This window comes from Mercurialis annua, linkage group LG5, assembly GCF_937616625.2.
Source record: "Mercurialis annua linkage group LG5, ddMerAnnu1.2, whole genome shotgun sequence".
Lineage (NCBI taxonomy): Eukaryota > Viridiplantae > Streptophyta > Magnoliopsida > Malpighiales > Euphorbiaceae > Mercurialis > Mercurialis annua.
This window is the reverse complement of record NC_065574.1, coordinates 37960887-37975837: the sequence shown is the minus strand read 5'-3', so window position 1 is coordinate 37975837 and position 14951 is coordinate 37960887. Positions and strand designations below refer to the sequence as shown.

Here is a 14951-nt window from a genome sequence, read left to right as displayed (position 1 = left end):
GTACTTTAATACCTAATCAAGATTAAACTCGGGTTTCTTATATCTTAAAACCCTATTCGAACTCGTTATGTTCGATATCCAAATCTCTTATTTTCGGGGTCCGTGATTCACTTTAAATGTCCGACGTACTTAAAGTCGGAAATCTAGGTCGAAACGGGGCCAAATGGCTTTAAACAACCTCGCAGTTGGTTGTGCGAGCGCACAAGAGGATGTGTGCGTTCGCACAATCGTGTGTGCGTTCGCACACATAGGTGTAAGCTCGCACACTCAGTGTGCGATGCACATTGTGTGCGTTTGCACACCTTGTGTGCTTCGCACACCGTGCATTCGCACGGTCCAGAATCCGTCTCCGGCCGATCCCGACGTGCCTAATATTGATTCCGACATGCCCCTATCTCATTTTAACACAATTTCAACTCCAAATCCATCAAAAACAATAATAGAAAAGCAATTACAATTCGTTTAATTCGTTAAAACGAATTAACCCTAATCCAATCATTTCGATCTTAAAATTCACCAAATTACCTCGATCTGATGCTCGTGGTAGATAGAGAATTGAATTCTGAAGAAATCGATATTACGAAACAAATCAAAACGTTTTATATTTTTTCGAAATTTAAGCCAAACGTTTACAAACGTTACGAAACAAATCCCAACGTATCACCTTTTTCGCGATTGAAGCCAAATGTTTACAAACGTTACCAAACAAAACCAAATATTTCACCTTATTAGCGATTTTAAGCCAAACGTTTACAAACATTACGAAACAAAACAAAACGTTTCACGTATTAGCGATTTAAGCCAAATGTTTTAAATGTTTCAAAACAAATCCAAACGTTTCGCCTTTTTAGCGATTTAAGCCAAACGTTTACAAACCTTACAAAACAAATCCAAATGTTTAACCTTTTTAGCGAATTTAGCCAAACATTGAAAAGTTTGCGAAACCAATCCAAATGTTTAAAACATTACGAAAGAAATTCAACGTTTCACCTTTTTAGCGATTTAAGCCAAAAATTTAAAACGTTAAGAGACCAATCCAAACGATTAAAACGTTACGAAATAAATCCAAATGTTTCACCTTTTTAGCGATTTAATCCAAATGTTTAAAACATTACGAAACAAATCCAAACATTACACCTTTTTAGCTATTTAAACCAAACATTTAAAACGTTACAAAATAAATACAAAAGTTTAAAACGTTACAAAAGAAATCCAAATGTTTAAAACGTTATGAAACAAATGCAAAAAAGGTGAAAGGATTTGTTTCGTAAAGTATAAAACGTTTGGCTTAAATTGCTTAACAAGGGAAACGTTTGGATTTGTTTCGTAATGTTTTAAAAGTTTGGCTTAAATCGCAAAAAATGTGAAATGTTTGGATTTATTTCTTAACGTTTGTAAACGTTAGGCTTAAATCGCTAAAAAGGTGAAACGTTTGGATTTGTTCCGTAAAGTTTGTATAAATTCGGACCTTTTAAAAAATTTAAGCCAAACGTTTAAAACATTACGAGAACAATCCATACATTTAAAGCGTTACGAAACAAATCTAAACGTTTCACTTTTTTAGCGATTTAAGCCAAACGTTTACAAACGTTACGAAACAAATCCAAACGTTTCACATTTTTAGGGATTTAAGCCAAACAGTTACAAATATTACGAAAACAATCCAAATGTTTTCCGGTTTTAGCGATTTAAGTCAAATGTTTACAAACATTACGAAACAAATCCAAACGTTACACCTTTTTAGCGATTTAAGCCAAACGTTTACAAACGTTAAGAAACAAATCCAAAAGTTTGTAAACGTTACGAAACAAATCCAAACATTTCACCTTTTCAGCTATTTAAGCCAAACATTTACAAACGTTACGAAACAAATCCAAACGTTTCACCTTTTTAGCGATTTAAGCCTAACGTTTACAAACGTTACGAATCAAACCCAAAAATTTCACCTTTTTAGAGATTTAAGCGAAACATTCAAAACGTTACAAAACAAATCCAAACGCTTCACATTTTTAGCGATTTAAGCCAAACGTTTACAAACATTACGAAACAAATCAAAATGTTTTATATTTTTCGAAATTTAAGCCAAACGTTTACAAATGTTACGAAACAAATCCCAACGTTTCACCTTTTTAGCGATTGAAGCCAAACGTTTACAAACGTTACGAAACAAAACCAAATGTTTCACCTTATTAGCGATTTAAGCCAAATGTTTACAAATGTTATGAAACAAAACAAAACGTTTCCCTTTTTAGCGATTTAAGCCAAACGTTTTAAATGTTACAAAACAAATCCAAACGTTTCGCCTTTTTAGCGATTTAAGCAAAACGTTTACAAACCTTACAAAACAAATCTAAATGTTTAACCTTTTTAGCGATTTAAGCCAAAAATTTTATAACGCTACGAAACAAATCCAAACGTTTCACATTTTTAGCGATTTAAGCCAAACATTGAAAACGTTGCGAAACCAATCCAAATGTTTAAAACGTTACGAAACAAATCCAACGTTTCACCTTTTTAGCGATTTAAGCCAAAAATTTAAAACGTTAAGAGACCAATCCAAACGTTTATGACGTTACGAAATAAATCCAAATGTTTCACGTTTTTAGCGATTTAATCCAAATGTTTAAAACATTACGAAACAAATCCAAACGTTACACCTTTTTAGCGATTTAAGCCAAACATTTAAAACGTTACAAAACAAATCCAAACGTTTCACGTTTTTAGCAATTTAAGCCAAAGATTGAAAACGTTACAAAATCAATGCAAATGTTTAAATGTTACAAAACAAACCCAAATGTTTAACCTTCTTAGAAATTTAAGCCAAACTTTTGGATTTGTTTCGTAACGGTTTAAACGTTTGGATTTGTTTCGTAACGTTTTAAACATTTGGATTTGTTTTTTCCGTAACGTTTCAAACGTTTGGATTGGTTTTATAACATATTAAACGTTTCACCTTTTTAGCGATTTAAGTTAAACGTTTACAAACGTTATGAAACAATCCAAACGTTTAAACGTTATGGAATAAATCCAAAAGTTTTACCTTTTTAGCGATTTACGTCAAACGTTTACAAACTTTACGAAACATAACCAAACGTTTCCCCTTTTTAGCAATTTAAGCCAAACGTTTACAAATGTTACGAAACAAATCCAAACGTTTAAAACATTACGAAACCAATAAGCCAAACGTTTACAAACGTACGAAACAAATCCAAACGTTTAAATTTGTTTCGTAACGTTTTAAACGTTTGGATTTCTTTCATAACAAATATTACAGATTGATTTACAATTTAACTAGTTCCACCAAATCAATCAAATAAATAATAAACATATACAATATATCTTATATAATCAAAATTTAAATACATATATAGTATCTTAATTAGCACATAGACTAACAAATTATAAATACATTCCTTTTAACTACTCCATGAAGAATGAGCCAATTTTTATGATAACCTTTGAAACGCCAAACGTTACGAAACCAATCGCTAAATAAATTGGTTTGGTAACGTTTGTAAATGTCTCACCTCTTTAGCGATGTAATCCAAACGTTCAAAGCGTTTCGAAACAAATCCAAACGTTTAAAACGTTACAAAATAAATCCAAACGTTTAAAACGTTATAAAACAAATGCAAAAAAGGTGAAACGTTTGGATTTGTTTCGTAACGTATAAAACGTTTGGCTTAAAATGCTAAACAGGGGAAACGTTTCGATTTTTTTCGTAATGTTTTTAAAGTTTGACTTAAATCGCTAAAAATGTGAAATATTTGGATTTATTTCGTAACGTTTGTAAATGTTTCGCTTAAATCGCTAAAAAGGTGAAATGTTTGGATTTGTTTCGTAACGTTTGTAAAAGTTTGGACCTTATAAACAATTTAAGCCAAACATTTAAAAAGATACAAGAACATTCCAAACATTTAAAGCGTTACGAAACAAATCCAAACGTTTTACCTTTTTAGCGATTTAAGCCATACGTTTACAAACGTTACGAAACAAATCCAAACGTTTCACATTTTTAAGGATTTAAGCCAAGCGTTTACAAATGTTTCGAAACCAATCCAAATGCTTTCCGGTTTTAGCGATTTAAGCCAAATGTTTACAAACATTATGAAACAAATACAAACGTTTCACCTTTGTAGCGATTTAAGCCAAACGTTTACAAACGTTAAGAAACAAATCCAAAAGTTTGTAAACGTTACGAAACAAATCCAAACATTTCACCTTTTCAGCTATTTAAGCCAAACATTTACAAACGCTACAAAACAAATCCAAAAGTTTCACCTTTTTAGCGATTTAAGCCTAACGTTTACAAACGTTACGAATCTAACCCAAAAGTTTCACCTTTTTAGCGATTTAAGGGAAACATTTAAAACGTTACAAAACAAATCCAAAAGTTTCACATTTTTAATGATTTAAGCCAAACGTTTAAAACATTACGAAACAAATCAAAACGTTTTATATTTTTTGTAATTTAAGACAAACGTTTACAAACGTTACCAAACAAATCCAAACGTTTCACCTTTTTAGAGATTGAAGCCAAACGTTTATAAATATTACGAAACAAAACCAAATGTTTCCCTTTATTAGCGATTTAAGCCAAAAGTTTACAAACGTTACGAAACAAAGCAAAACGTTTCACTTTTTTAGCGATTTAAGCCAAACGTTTAAAACGTTACGAAAAAAATCCTTACGTTTAAAACTTTACAAAACAAATCCAAACGTTTCCCCTTTTTAGCAATTTAAACCAAATGTTTACAAACGTTACAAAACAAAACCAAACGTTTCACCTTTTTAGCGATTTCAGCCAAACGTTTACAAACGTTACGAAACAAATCCAAACTTTTCACATTTTTAGCGATTTAAGCCGAACGTTAACAAACGTTACGAAATAAAACCAACGTTTCGATTTATTTCGAAACGTTTCAAACGTTTGGATTTGTTTTCTAACGTTTTAAACTTTTGGCTTAAATCGCTAATAAGGAGAAACGTTTGGATTTGTTCCCTAAGGTTTGTAAACGTTCTGCTTAAATTGCTAAAAAGGTGAAACGTTTGGGTTTGTTTCGTAACGTTTGTAAACGTTTGGCTTAAATCGCTAAAAAGGGGAAATGTTCGGATTTGTTTCGTAACGTATTCAACGTTTTGATTTGTTTCGTAATGTTTTAAATGTTTGGCTTAAATTGCTAAAAAGGTGAAACGTTTTGATTTGTTTCGTAACGTTTGAAAAAGTTTGGCTTAAATCCCAACGTTAATAGGTTACGAAACAAATCCAAACGTTTAATACGTTACAAAACCAATCTAAACGTTACGAAGCAAATCCAAACGTTTCACCTTTTTAGAGATTTAAGCCAAACGTTTACAAATGTTATGAGACAAATCCAAACGTTTCACATTTTTAGCGATTTAAGCTAAATGTTTACAAACGTTACAACATAAATCCAAACGTTTCTCCTTTTTAGCGATTTACGCCAAACGTTTACAAACGTTATGAAACAAATCCAAACGTTTCACCTTTTTAGCGATTTAATCCAAACGTTTACAAACATTAAGAAACAAATCCAAACGTTTACAAACATTACAAAACAAAACCAAACGTTTCACCTATTTAGCGATTTAGGCCAAACATTTAAAACGTTACGAAACCAATCCAAACGCTTATAATATTACGAAACAAATCCAAACATTTCACCTTTTTGTCGATATAAGTCAAACGTTTATAAACATTACAAAAGAAATCCAAACGTTTCCCCTTTTTAACGATTTAAGCTAAATGTTACGAAACAAATCCAAACATTTACAAACATTTCGAAATAAAACCAAACGTTTCACCTCTTTTAGTTATTTAAGCTAAACGTTTGCAAACGTTTTATGAATCAAATCGAAAACGTTCAAAATGTTACGAAACCAATCCAAACGTTTAAAATGTTACGAAACCATTCCAATCGTTTAAAACGTTACGAAACAAGTCCAAACGTTTAAAACGTTAAGAAACAAATTGAAACGTTTCACCTTTTTTTGCGATTTAAGACGAACGTTTAAAACGTTACGAAACAAATCCAAACGTTTAAAATGTTTTGAAACAAATCGAAACGTTTAAAACGTTACGAAACAAATCCAAACGTTTGGATTTGTTTCGTAACGTGATAGAAGTATTTTACTCCTATAATTAGGGTCAATTTTACTCGGTTTTTATCACGTTTAGTATTAATTTTATACATTATTTAGCATTTTTATGTTTGATAGTGTTTGTTAGTATTTCAGTGGAAATTAGGTGAAAATCGAGTATTTGGAGCTAATTAATGATGGATTGAGCGTTGGAGTAAAAACATAGCTTGCGGACGAAGAAATTAATGTCGTGAAGAAAGGATCAAATGTGATTAATTTCTTTCAAACGAAACTTGTGTAGTAAAGGGATGTTCCCGTTCGAAAAACACAATTCTCGAACGGGAACCATGAAGAAAAAGCTTGAGTCTCGAACGAGAAAGACATTCTCGAACGAGACTCAAGAAGAAATACAAATGTTTCGTTCGAACCAAGGATGGGCAAACAAGATTTTGTTCTCAGTCAAGGTTTTTTTTTCGAACGAGACTTGAAGGTACGAACGAGAAAGAGGTGAAATTTGCCTAATCAGAATTGGACTTGGACTTAATCTCCTTTTCCGACTCCAACCGAAACTCCTATTTCAAATTCGATTCGTAAATCGACTTAGAAGATTCCAGAGCTTCCTCCACTATATAAAGACCTTGTAATAGACTAGTTTTAATAATTAGAATACATTAGTTTTATTTTCGTTCTCTTAAAATAGCGTTTTAGCTTCTGTTTTCCAACAGCTTATAAATAGTTTATTATTAGTTTCTGCAAAGAACGATTGTGAATATTTCAAGTTTAATCTAGACGATTCTTCCGAAATTGACAACTCCGGTATTTATTGTTCTAATTATGTTTAATTCTTCATCTTCTTCTTTGTTTAATTTAAGCCTAAGCATGCGTAACTAAATCCTTTGTTCGGGGATTGATATGAACACTTAGATTAGTTTTCGAATTGGATTAGGATTTATTGAGTGAGTAAAATTGTGTTTTAATTACTAAGATAATGCTTGAATTAATTTGATCACTTAGTTCATGATTTTGTGTTTAATTAACTAATTGAGAGATTGTTAATTAAATAGACATAGGTAATTAAAAACTTAGAGGAAAACGCCGTGAGAGCGGGTTGGAATTTAGGTAGTCGTTGAGTTTGCGTCATAATTACAATTTAGTTTTTTTTAATTCAATTTTAATATTGTGAGAGCAAATTAATAATTGATTAGTTAATTAGGTTGTGATTTTATTTGAATCTTTGAGACTTGAGAGAACGGGATTCGGTGCATTAGAATAGCTCGATTCACAATAAAATCACTAAATAAGTTTTAATCCATTCTTTTACTAGTTTATTTGGAATTATCAATCCTTGAATTTTTTGCCATTATTGTTTAAACCTCAATTTATTTGTTTAATTTCAGATTTTTAGTTTAATTACTTGAGTTAATTTAAGTTAGATTTTATTAGTTTACACAAATCCATTTATTTTTCTACTAGCCAATTAAAGAATATTAGAAATTAGTTGTTTAATTCATTGTTCCTTGTGTGATCGATACTTGGTCTTTCAAGTTATATTACTTGAGCGATATCGTACACTTGCGATTATTTGCCAACAAGTTTTTGGCGCCGTTGTCGAGGAGCAATTGCGATTAAATTAATTAAGAGTATCTTATTCTTAGATTGAGTTAGTTTTATTTACTTTTAGTTATTTTTATACTTTGTGATTCTTGGATTTTACGTTGGTTTTCTTGTTTGTGTTTGCGCAGGAGATTTGGTTAGTGTATGCCTAATACACGACGTGCCAAAAAACCGCTAGAACCGTTTCAGTCAGATTTAACATCCTTCGAAAGAAGTATCCGAAAAACAGCCCGGAAATCCAAAACAATGGAGGACGACCGTAACCCTCCGTTGAATCATGAGGGGATTGTTCCACCACCACCACCACCACCACAGGATGGCCTAGCTCTTAATAGGGCAAACGAAAGGGTTGTCCCTCTTCCCGAAAGACGTACCTTGGTTGAGTTCTTCTTACCCAACGTGGACAACGCCAACTATGGATGTTTTGCACCTCCTATCCTCGCTAACAATTTTGAAATCAAGCCGGGAACGATTCAACTACTTGAAAGTCGTTGCCAATTTTATGGGTTGGAACGCGAGGATCCAAACGCTCATCTTTCAAAATTCACGGAGGTGTGCAACACATTCAAAATCCATAATGTGACGGAGGATCAAATCAAGCTTCGTCTTTTCCCTTCCTCTTTGAGGGATAAAGCAAGGAATTGGATTCAATCACTTCCAAGCACCTCAATCACAACATGGAAGCAATTGGCACAAGCTTTTCTCAATAAGTATTTATCTATGGGAAAAACGGCGAGGATGACCAAGGAAATTATAGATTTTCTCCAATTACATGGTGAATCTCTATACCAAGCTTGGGAACGCTTCAAAGAGCTTCAACGAAATTGTCCGCATCATCATCTAGGAAGGGAGCATCTTGTCTCTATTTTCTATAATGGTACCAATGAGGGTACACGGGCAACAATTGATGCGGCATCGGGAGGATCACTTATGAAGAAAACTTATGATGAGGCCAATAACTTTCTAGAGGAACTCGCTACAAATAGTTGTTCTTGGTCAACCGAGCGGATGAGGCAACCACCTCAAAAGGGTATAATGACCCTCGAACAAACCCAAGAATTTGAAGCAATGAAAGCGAAGAATGCGACACTTCTAGCACAACTCGAGATGTACAAACAACAAGCGAATCAAAGGAATGCTCAACTTGCGGTAGTTCAAATGGGTTGCGAGACTTGTGATGGGCATGATCATTAGGGAATGGATTGCCCCGTTCTACATCAAAACTCAAATGAGCAAGTTAACTACGTCAATGGGCAAAGGCAAGGAAATGACCCATATTCCAACACCTACAATCCGGGGTGGAGGAATCATCCTAACTTTTCATGGAGGGATAATTCGGGTCAAGCCAATGGCAACCCAAATATGGGAGGAGCAAATTTCCAAGGAGGAAACCATGGTCCACAAACCAAGGCAACTTCAACAACTACCGACCACAACACCCACCCGGTTTTCAAAATCGGAATGCGGATGAGGGGAGAAAAATTGACAAGCTTATTGAGGAAGTTAGAGACGGTTTTAAGAACCAAGCTTCTGTCAATCACCATCTCGAGACTCAAATTTCTCAACTTACCATCTCGCTTCAAAATAGAGCTCAAGGGGGTTTACCGTCTACAACGGAATCAAATCCAAGGGAGCAAGTCAAAGCTATTGAACTTTGAAGCGGGAAAGAACTTGATGATCCACATGCAAGTAAAGAGAAAGCGATCGATCTAACAACGGGCACAAATGAGGAGGAAGTAACCGAACTTCCATATGTTAAACCGCCGCCTCCTCCTCCATTTGTGCCGAAGGTCCCTTTCCCGGGACGATTAAAGAAGACGCGGGACAACCAAAAATTCCATAAATTTTTGGAAATTTTCAAGAAACTCCAAATCAACATAAGCTTTGCGGATGCTTTGCGTGAGATGCCTCAATACGCGAAGTTTCTCAAAGAAATCATAACGAAGAAACGGAGTTGGGACGACAAAGGCACAGTTTCCCTAACGGAAAATTGTAGCTCACTCATCCTTAGTGACTTGCCCACCAAGCTTAAGGACCCAGGGAGTTTTACAATTCCATGCAAAATAGGCGATTTAAATTCAATCAATTGTCTATGTGATTTAGGGGCAAGTATCAATCTAATGCCTTGTTTCTTTTCAGGGATATTTTTGGTGATCAAACATTGAAGCAAACATCGATGATGCTTCAATTGGCAGACCATTCACTCAAAAAGTCATATGGAGTAGTAGAAGATGTTCTAGTCAAAGTAGAAAAATTCATCTTTCCGGTGGATTTTGTCGTACTTGACTATGCGGCAGATAAAACATGCCCTATGATTCTTGGGCGTCCCTTCATGAACACGGGGAGGGCATTGATAGATGTGCACGCCGGACGACTCACTTTGCGTATCGATGATGACAAAGTGGAGTTTGATATGAAAAGGATCATGCGCAACACTTTTGAGGAGGTAGAATGCATGAAATTGGATATGATTGATGGAATCGTGGAAGAACTTTTCCCGGTTTCAAAAGTCATATTTCATTCCGATGAGACACATGAAACCACCGGGGAAGAATATTCCAAAGAAGATGAGCCGAAAGCCGAAAATTTGATTAGAAGAGAGAGCGTGACACCACCTTCTTCTATTTCTCCACCAAAGGTTGAGCTTAAAACGTTACCATCTCACTTACGGTATGCGTTTTTAGGCGACAACATGACACTTCCAATCATCATCTCAAACAACTTGTCGGAAACACAAGAAGCGAGAGTTGTCAAAATGGTGAAGCAACATATATTGGCGATCGGTTGGCAAATTTCGGACATCCGAGGAATTAGTCCATCGATGGTCATGCATAACATCCATCTAGAAAGTGAGTCAAGAGCATCGGTTCAAAGACAACGATGCTTGAATCCAAATATGAAGGAGGTCGTGCACAAAGAGATAGTAAAACTTCTCGACGCCGGAATTATATACCCCATATCCGATAGTGCGTGGGTTAGTCCCATTCAATGCGTTCCAAAGAAAGGGGGAATGACGGTGATTGAAAACGAGAAGGGTGAGCAAATTTCCACAAGGACGGTAACGGAATGGCGTGTTTGTATTGACTACCGCAAGTTAAATACGGAGACGAGGAAGGACCATTTTCCATTACCATTTATCGATCAAATGTTGGAGCGGGTAGCGGGCCACGCTTATTATTGTTTTCTCGATGGATATTCCGGGTATAATCAAATTCTTATCTTCCCGGATGACCAAGAGAAAACAACTTTCACATGTCCTTATGGAACGTTTGCTTACCGGAGGATGCCATTCGGTCTTTGTAATGCACCGGAAACATTTCAACGATGTATGACCTCCATCTTCGCCGATATGATTGAAGATATTATGGAGGTCTTCATGGATGATTTTTCGGTATTCGGGGACTCTTTTGAGATGTGCTTGAATAATCTTGAACGAGTGTTGGCCCGGTGTGAGGAGACCAATCTAGTCTTGAATTGGGAGAAGTGCCATTTCATGGTAGAGGAAGGAATTGTCTTGGGGCATAAAATCTCCAAGGACGGCATCGAAGTAGATAGAGCAAAAACGGAAATCATCGAGAAATTACCACCACCAACTACCGTAAAAGGAGTTTGTGCTTTCTTAGGGAACGCCGGGTTTTATCGACGATTCATCAAAAATTTCTCTTCCATTGCTCGTCCTTTAACTAATTTGCTTGTTAAAGATATTTCTTATGAATTTACTAATGAGTGCCTTGTTGCTTTTTCTAGGTTGAAGGAAGCTCTTATCTCGGCCCCAATTATTTCATCACCCGATTGGACTCTTCCTTTCGAACTCCTGTGTGATGCAAGCGATATAGCACTTGGGTGCGTATTGGGGCAACGGAAGGAGAAAAAGCTTCATGTGATATACTATGCGAGCCGAACATTGGCGGGTGCTCAACTCAATTACACCACCACCGAAAAAAAGATGCTTGCGGTGGTGTTCGCACTGGATAAATTTCGGTCGTACTTACTTTGCTCTAAGGTTATCATCTATACGGACCATGCGGCCATTCGATACTTTTTTGCAAAGCAAGATGCTAAACCGAGACTAATCTGATGGGTGCTTCTTATGCAAGAGTTTGACATCGAGATTCGCGATAAGAAAGGAACGAAGAACGTCGTCGCCGACCACTTGTCAAGGTTAGAGATTCCGGAACCAATTTTAAGTGGCGTAGAGATTAATGAAACGTTTCCGGATGAGATGTTGATGGTACTTTCGGACGTAGAAAGGCCATGGTATGCGGATATTGCAAACTATCTATCTTCCGAAATAATGCCACCGGACTTGAATAACCACCAAAGGAAGAAGTTCTTAAGCGATGCTAAACGGTTTCTATGGGAGGAACCGTACCTCTTCAAGGTGTGTGGAGATGGGATTTTGAGGAGATGTGTACCACTACAAGAGATGATGCCTATACTTAGTCAATGCCATTCGTCGGACTATGCGGGTCACTATGGTACATCAAGGACCGCCGCTCGTGTGCTAGAGTGCAGATTCTTTTGGCCTACGCTATTTCGCGATGCAAAAGACTTTGTTAGTCATTGCGATCGATGCCAAAGAGTGGGGAACATATCTAAGAGAGATGAGATGCCACTTACCAATATTCAAGAGGTGGAACTTTTCGATGTGTGGGGAATAGACTTCATGGGTCCATTTCCTATGTCGTTTGGAAAGCAATACATATTGGTGTGCGTAGATTATGTTTCAAAATGGGTAGAGGCGGAAGCATTACCCACTAACGATGCCAAAGTTGTGTTGGATTTTCTCAAACGTTTGATGAATCGATACGCGACTCCTAGAGCAATAATAAGCGACGGTGGATCTCACTTTTGCAATAGGCAATTCGATGCCTTGATGCGGAAGTATAAAGTCTATCATCGGGTCGCTACTCCGTACCATCCTCAAACAAGCGGGCAAGTTGAAGTTTCTAACCGTGAGCTAAAAAGAATTCTAGAGAAAACGGTTAACAGCACAAGGAAAGATTGATCGCTTAAACTAGATGATGCATTATGGGCATATCGTACGGCTTTTAAAATGCTTTTCGGAATGTCTCCATATCGTATTGTTTTTGGGAAAGCTTGCCATCTTACGGTAGAACTTGAACATACAGCATATTGGGCCATAAAAAAGCTCAATTTTGACCTCAAAGCGGCGGGGGAGAAACGTATGCTTCAACTCAATGAGTTGGACGAATTTTGGTTAAATGCCTACGAAAACGCCAAGCTTTACAAGGAAAAGACGAAATGATGGCACGATGCTCATATCGTTCCTAAAACTTTTTCGGAAGGGTCATTTGTCTTGCTCTACAACTCACGCCTCAAATTATTTCCCGGGAAATTGAAGTCTCGTTGGACCGGTCCCTTCAAAATTCGAAGTGTGGCAAGTCATGGAGCTTTGGAATTGGAGAATGCTAGTGGTGAAGTCTTCAAGGTAAATGGAAAACGGTGCAAACCGTATCTTGGACCTTTGACGGATCAAGTGGTGGAACAAATCATGTTCACCACTCCTCCATAAATTCCGGGCCACGGTCTAACTTTTGACTAAAAATAAAGCGCACTCGGGAGGCAACCCCGAGAGGTTCGTGTTTTTATTTTATTTTATGGTTTTGTTTATTTATTTTTAATTTTGTTTATTTATGTTTAATTTTGTTTCCATTTAATTCCGGGGTGAGTTTTTTTGTTTTTGATAGTGCATGTATTTAAAGGGTTTATCACAAGTCTCGGAAGGGTTTCCAGATGGATTTTTGAACAATTTTGTATTGGTCTCGTTCGAGAATTGATAATTTCGAACGAGACCCTTACAAAATTGTTCAAAATCTGGCTCAGACAAGGGCTTTCCCGTTCGAAAAAATGGATTTTCGAACGAGACATGCAAAATTGGCCTTGGTCTCGTTCGAGAATCCCTTTCTCGTTCGAGACCAAGTCAAATTTTGCAAGCCAAAAGCTCTCGGTTAAGGTTTTTTCGAACGAAAATGGTATTCTCGTTCGTACCCTGGCTTAAATTTCATTTTTCCCGTTCGAGACTTCCATTCCCGTTCGAGAACCAAGGCAATTTTGGCTGGGTTCGATTAGGTTTCGAACGAGAAAAATATGGACCAAACGAATTTCTTTTGAAAATTGCATTTTCCCGTTCGAAAATTACCTTTCCCGTTTTAGAAATCATCAAAAATAGTGGGAAATTTGAATTTTTCATTTAAAACTTTTGAATTAAAGTGTAGTAGATTTCTTGGGACTTGTGTTTCTTTTGGGACTTGTGTCTTTTGAAACTTGTGTTTCTTTGAGATTTGTGCTTTGAAAAATTTAAATTTTTCACTTGGATTGATGACTTGGCAAATCCGAACCATTCATTAGTGCTTAAATTTCACTTGGATTGATTACATGGTGTTGATCTAAACCGTTAAATCAATTCAAAGTTATTGAATAGAAAGTTTGAATTTAGTGGTGGAAAATCTTGAGATTTGTTATATTTTCCCTATAAATACCTTGCATTATTCTACATTTTTTTTCACACATATTCTTCTTCTAATACTTTTCTTTTCTTATTTTTCTAAATTTTTGCTTAGAAAAATTCTCATTCCGCAATCATGGTGCGTAGCAAGAATACCGAAAATCAACCAATCTGCCGTTCAAGCACAATAAATCAAGAAGCGGTATTCCATCTTTACCGGCCGTCGGAAGAAGTCGCTCAAAATCAACCGCTCCCTCCGCCTCTAGGCCTAGCACCTCGGCGATTTTGACGTCTCGTTATCAAGCACCTTTCCAAATCCATACGGAGGAGGAAGGTGACTTGTATTTGAGTATTAAGGAGCGGGATATCGCGGTTCCATTTGAAATTGATTTTGATGATATGGAGCGCCTCGATATTAAAGATGAAATTGAGCGGTACTTAGACATCTTGGGTCTAACGGCGTTGGCCAAGGTAAGTCACCATTCTTACGATGAGATGACTCTTGAGTTCTTTTCTACTCTTCAACCGGTTTGCGGTTCTCCTACTTTCATAACTTTCCGCATCAACAACACTAGTCATACTCTTAGTGTTGAAGATTTAGTGGAACTTTTTGGAATGAGGGGAACGAGATTGGTCAATTGGGCTCAAGAGTTCGATCAAGTGGCAATTTGGAGGGAATTGACGGATCGTGCCGATTACAAGTCGAAGGTGTCGAAGATGAATGAAGTCAAAGACATCAATATAGTGGTGTTCTTGAAATGGTTTG

General features: G+C 36.3%; 1 protein-coding gene and 1 non-coding gene across 2 annotated transcripts; one reads left to right on the top strand and one right to left on the bottom strand.

Moving 5' to 3' along the window:
* Positions 1–7962: 7962 nt before the first annotated feature.
* LOC126681820 (uncharacterized) lies at positions 7963–9881 on the top strand. Its single transcript, XM_050377374.1, has 5 exons — positions 7963–8268; positions 8317–8790; positions 8911–9218; positions 9377–9759; positions 9856–9881. The coding sequence occupies exons 1-5, from the start codon at positions 7963–7965 to the stop codon at positions 9879–9881; spliced, it is 1497 nt and encodes a 498-aa protein (XP_050233331.1).
* LOC126685214 (small nucleolar RNA R71) lies at positions 8452–8558 on the bottom strand. Its single transcript, XR_007643325.1, has one exon. It is a non-coding gene; the product is annotated as a small nucleolar RNA R71 (small nucleolar RNA).
* Positions 9882–14951: the final 5070 nt, after the last annotated feature.

Coding starts and splice junctions, on each gene's coding strand:
- LOC126681820 (XM_050377374.1), top strand. CDS start 7,963: ATGGAGGACGACCGTAACCCTCCGTTGAATCATGAGGGGATTGTTCCA. Junction 9,219..9,376: donor TTGACAAGCTTATTGAGGAA/GTTAGAGACGGT, acceptor TGAACTTTGAAG/CGGGAAAGAACTTGATGATC. Junction 9,760..9,855: donor CAAGCTTAAGGACCCAGGGA/GTTTTACAATTC, acceptor GTTTCTTTTCAG/GGATATTTTTGGTGATCAAA.